This window comes from Morone saxatilis, unplaced genomic scaffold (assembly GCF_004916995.1).
Source record: "Morone saxatilis isolate NCDOM2014 unplaced genomic scaffold, NCSU_SB_2.0 Contig14, whole genome shotgun sequence".
Taxonomy (NCBI): Eukaryota; Metazoa; Chordata; class Actinopteri; family Moronidae; genus Morone; species Morone saxatilis.
Window position 1 is genome coordinate 1,832,951 of NW_023339696.1, and position 4,371 is coordinate 1,837,321.

Below are 4,371 nucleotides of genomic sequence, written 5' to 3' on the forward strand. Positions count from 1 at the left end.
GTAAATCTCCACCAGTCTCTGGCGGTGCTGCTCCACAGTCTCATCAGTTTCTTCTGGGGGGAGCTCTGGCTGAAATCTTGTACATCCATATGTGTCAGTTGGACCCCTCTTTTGTGTAGAGGATCGGTGGCGTGAAAAGCTTACATCACGGTTCACATTCTCAATGCGGTTTTTCACTTGAATCAAAAGTGATGTGTAACCTCTACCCAGAAGTAACCCATCTGGTGTCATATCAGCAAAACTCTTTGGGTACTGCCTGATGATATTTTGAACCACAGTTAGGCACTGTGCACGAGTGGGGTTAGCTTCATACTTTCTCATTTCATCTGCGAGTACTCGTACCATCTGGCGCCGCGCCACTGGTTTAGGTCTCTTGCCATCTGCAATTGCAGAACGAATTTCCTGTGGCATTTGTTCCCAAGGGATCTGGAATGTTTCTGGCCATGTTTTCAGTATCTGAGATGTGGAAGGTCTGTTGCTTGGCTCGCTGTTTCTTGCCTGGTTTGAACATGCAATGGCCGATAGCTGTGATGAGCTAGAATGAGGCGGAGTGCATAATGATGGTAATGAAGACTCAGACGCCGACAAATCACTACTCAGTGATGAAGTTGGAATGGCTTGTAAATCCAATGTAACTACCTCAGTTTCTAAAAAACAAACAAACAAAAAAAGAATTAGGGCACACAATTAATAAGCTATATCAGAGTAACTGCAGGCATTTGGCTAAAAGTCGACTTAACTCTTCTTATACTAGGCATATTTGAAAAGTTTAAAGGTGAATTATGTGGTTTAAGAAAAAAACAACACTAATGAATAAACAATAGAATAATTTCTCCAGAACACTGTTTGAAGCTAGAAAGTTGGCAGGGTCAGCCTAATATAAACAACATAAAACAGTAGGAAATTGAGTTGTCCAATGTCAGTTTGTTTGTTCAGTTTATTCAGTCAATAAAATTAATCCAATTTGTGTATTTAATTTGTTTATGCATGAAAATTAATAATTCTCTTTTTATTAAAATTTCTTGCCCAAGACATTGTGCACCCTTAACCTAGAAATAGATAATGCGTCAGGTAAGAGAGTGAGAGGAAGCAATGAAGCATTCTGAGTGATTCAATGTAAAAAAAATTGCCAAATACAAAGCATCCATCTGATTTGAATATGATAAAATATGAGGTGAACGCCATTTTAAAATGTTTATGAAAATGAACTAAATAAACTCAGTATGGTTTCTGTTATGTTACATGTGGCTCCCACTGTTTATGGATTAATTATGGTCATTCCCTATACCTGTACCCTATGTTACTATTCTATCAGCCTGATACCAGATTTGTTTAAGTACTAGTGCATCCCCACTTGAATGCCACACTAAAGTAGCCATACATTACCTAATTTGAATGCATCCAGGAGTTTTCGGCGCTGGATAACAGGTAGCAGATCAGCAATGTCTTCCTGTTGTACATATTTTAAGTCTTCTTTTGACTCCAAGCCGGAGCTCTGAAGTTTCAATATTATTTGCCACTGGGTCTCTTCAGACAGATTTGGCAAGGTCTTGCAGATGATCTCTTTGATTTCTTCACTCAAGTTCGCCATCATTCTGGAACAAAGGGAAAGAATGGTGAAGAATTATCAATGGTGTGCCATGGACAGTGTACTCAGGCAAGGGATAGTAATCTAGCAGATTCTCCTGATTAATACAACAGTAGCTTCTCTGCATCAGTGTGAGGCTGTAAACACCCATGTCAGGAATACGCAGGGCATGATACTTTTCAGCAATAAAATATACTGCTGAATCCTTATGAACGAGAACCACTTTGATTTTTCCAGTAACAAGCCTGTCATCATCATCATCAATCACAATGAGCATGTTCTTTTTGTATTTGGTCCCCTTCACAGTCACTTCATTTACTATCAGAGTGTTTGTGGACTCAAAATTGTGATGTGCAACTGCCTCTCTGATTACATTATTGTAGTCATCTGAGAAAAACTGCGTGCCCCTCTCCACTGAAACAGCTGGAGGGAAGAAGGTACCAGCACTCAGAAAGGCCTGCAGAAGCTGATGTCTCTCTGCAAGAGTAGAACATGGATTCTTAAAGTTGCGCAATTTCCTCAAACACTGCTTAAAATATGTGTGTTTGCTCTCGAATCTTAAAGTCCATAGGCGAATAAGGGGCCCAAACTGGATAATGAGCTCAGGATAATGACTGACATAATGATGTTTGGGCTTCAGTGGGTTGTCAGGAAAGGTTTGAATTCGGTAATGCAAATATTCATCAATCAGCACTCTTAGGTTGGCTATCTGGCCATTTGAAATGGCAGGTGCACAAATGAGGTCCACAACTTCTCTAAGTTGCAAAACCAACTGCCATACTTCGTTGTCACCTGGATTTTTTACTTTGTCTCCAATCAAAACAGGCAACATTCTCAGCAAACACCAATTCTGCACAGCATGTCCCCCAAATTTTACACCCTCTGGATTAACCTCACACGGTTTGTCATTAGCATCCCTACCAAGATACTTGAACTGATTTATTCGTCGATTCAACTCGAGATAGCTGAACATTTTATCCACCTTAACAAGATGGTTAACGTACAGTGCCAGATCTGAGGATATAATACCTTCAAAAAGATCATGGCCAAGACATGGAGGCAACTCTGGCTGACATACATGGAAGTATTTGAGTGTATTAAACAATACACCTCCACTAGATGTAGACTGTCCTTTACTGCTCTGAACATGATCAGTGTATGACTGCACTGTGCGTTTTGTGCTTGGATAAGAGGATCTGCATAGAATGCTTCTCTGCTGATATCACAATATCTGCAGAAGTGTGAACTCCTGCTGAAGTTCTCCACAAAGCCTCCTATGCTGTGTGAGCCCAGGTTGTCACCTGCAATGGCACACAAAGTTCCCTTGTAGACCTTTCCGTCAGGCAGGGTAACACCATTGAGCTCAAGATCTTTAAGGTCATTGACGAGGGTGCCCATAACCAAGTCTTGACCAAATTACTTAAAATCTTGTTCTTTACAGAGAAGAACAAGTTGCATTTGATCAGTGCTGGATCTGTTGTGTGGCATTAAATCTACAAGACTTAGATACACTGCAAGTAGTGTTTTTTCTTTCCAGATCCCAGTGGGTTTACCACTTCAAATGCATCCTGATACAGGATCATGCTCAGTGATGAGCTTTCAGTCTGGAAGAGCACATTCTCAGCCATATTACTGCCATCCCACACATCCTTAAGAATATCCTTTGGACCAATACTGGAGTGTACTTGCTCATATAGTTCCTGCACTGATTGGCAATGAAATAGAGAATTAATTGTTTGTTTAATGGGAACATACTAAGCAAAACACTCTTTGCCTGTCTCATTCTGACCTAGACAGATCTGAACTGGCTCAACATAGTTGAAGCTGTTCTTGAAAACAGTTTTTCTTTTCTGATTAGTTTTCAGTGGCTGAGTGTTGCAGGTCCTAAAGAGATCCTCATTTTTCACGACTTCAATCACATTGTTTGTGTCAGCTTCTGAAATCCCAAGTGTAATCAACCTCTCTTTTAGTTTGAAAAGCAAATGTGACTGCCTTATATCATGTATTTCCTGAAAATCTTCAATAATTGTCTGGATTACAGAGGATGGAAGCAAACACTTTGCTTGCAATTTCAAATAAAATAGGGCTAAATTTTTAAAGAACTGTGATTCATCAGCAATTTCTGGATAAATCTCTTGTTCATCACCTGCATCACTGGGAGGATCAATCTGCATATCAGACTGATCTTGTTCACTATGGTGGGAAACACCAGGATTCACAACGGACTCAACCAGATTTTCCTCAGTACCATTTTTATGTTTCCGACTCGTGTGATGTGAATGTCGATAAGACTGTCAAGCTCTTGCTACAGTGTCTATAAGGACAAGCAACTGTTTTCCCCTCTCTGTGTGTTTTCAAATGAGAGTTAAAGGCTGTCAAAGTCTCACACCTTGCACTGCAGAAATCAACATGACACGTTAGTTCAACTACACCAGACAAAGTAGGCCTAACTACACGTTTGTTATGTCTGTAAGTGTGAGACTTAAACGTTGAAAAGTTTTGGAAAGTCCGACTGCAATCTGGCAAAACACACTTAAAAGTTAAATTAGGTGTATTTTTATGAATCCTCATGTGCCTTACATATTCCACTATTGTGGCACAGTTTTGACAACAGATCTGACAGGGGAACATTGTTACTGCCTGATGGTAAATTCCTTTTCATCAACAAACATGTATTAGTCTGAATTAGTACAGTAAAATATGTCAAGCAGGAAGATAATTTCTGGCTGCTTTTTAGTGCTTTTTTATCAGTCTTAACGCTGAAATGTTTAACCTTAACTGAG

At 39.9% G+C, this 4,371-nt stretch overlaps 1 protein-coding gene across 1 annotated transcript in view; it reads right to left on the reverse strand.

Annotated features, from left to right (window-relative positions):
• Positions 1-2,986, reverse strand: part of LOC118323040 — a 26,555-nt gene extending 23,569 nt beyond the window's left edge. Inside the window, exons 1-3 of the mRNA XM_035654960.1 lie at positions 2,757-2,986; positions 1,387-1,595; positions 13-380 (exon numbers count right to left, since the gene is read on the reverse strand). Of these exons, the coding sequence (XP_035510853.1) occupies positions 13-380; positions 1,387-1,595; positions 2,757-2,986 (807 nt within the window). The remainder of the gene's footprint in view (positions 1-12; positions 381-1,386; positions 1,596-2,756) is intronic.
• Between the last annotated feature and the right edge of the window lie 1,385 nt (positions 2,987-4,371).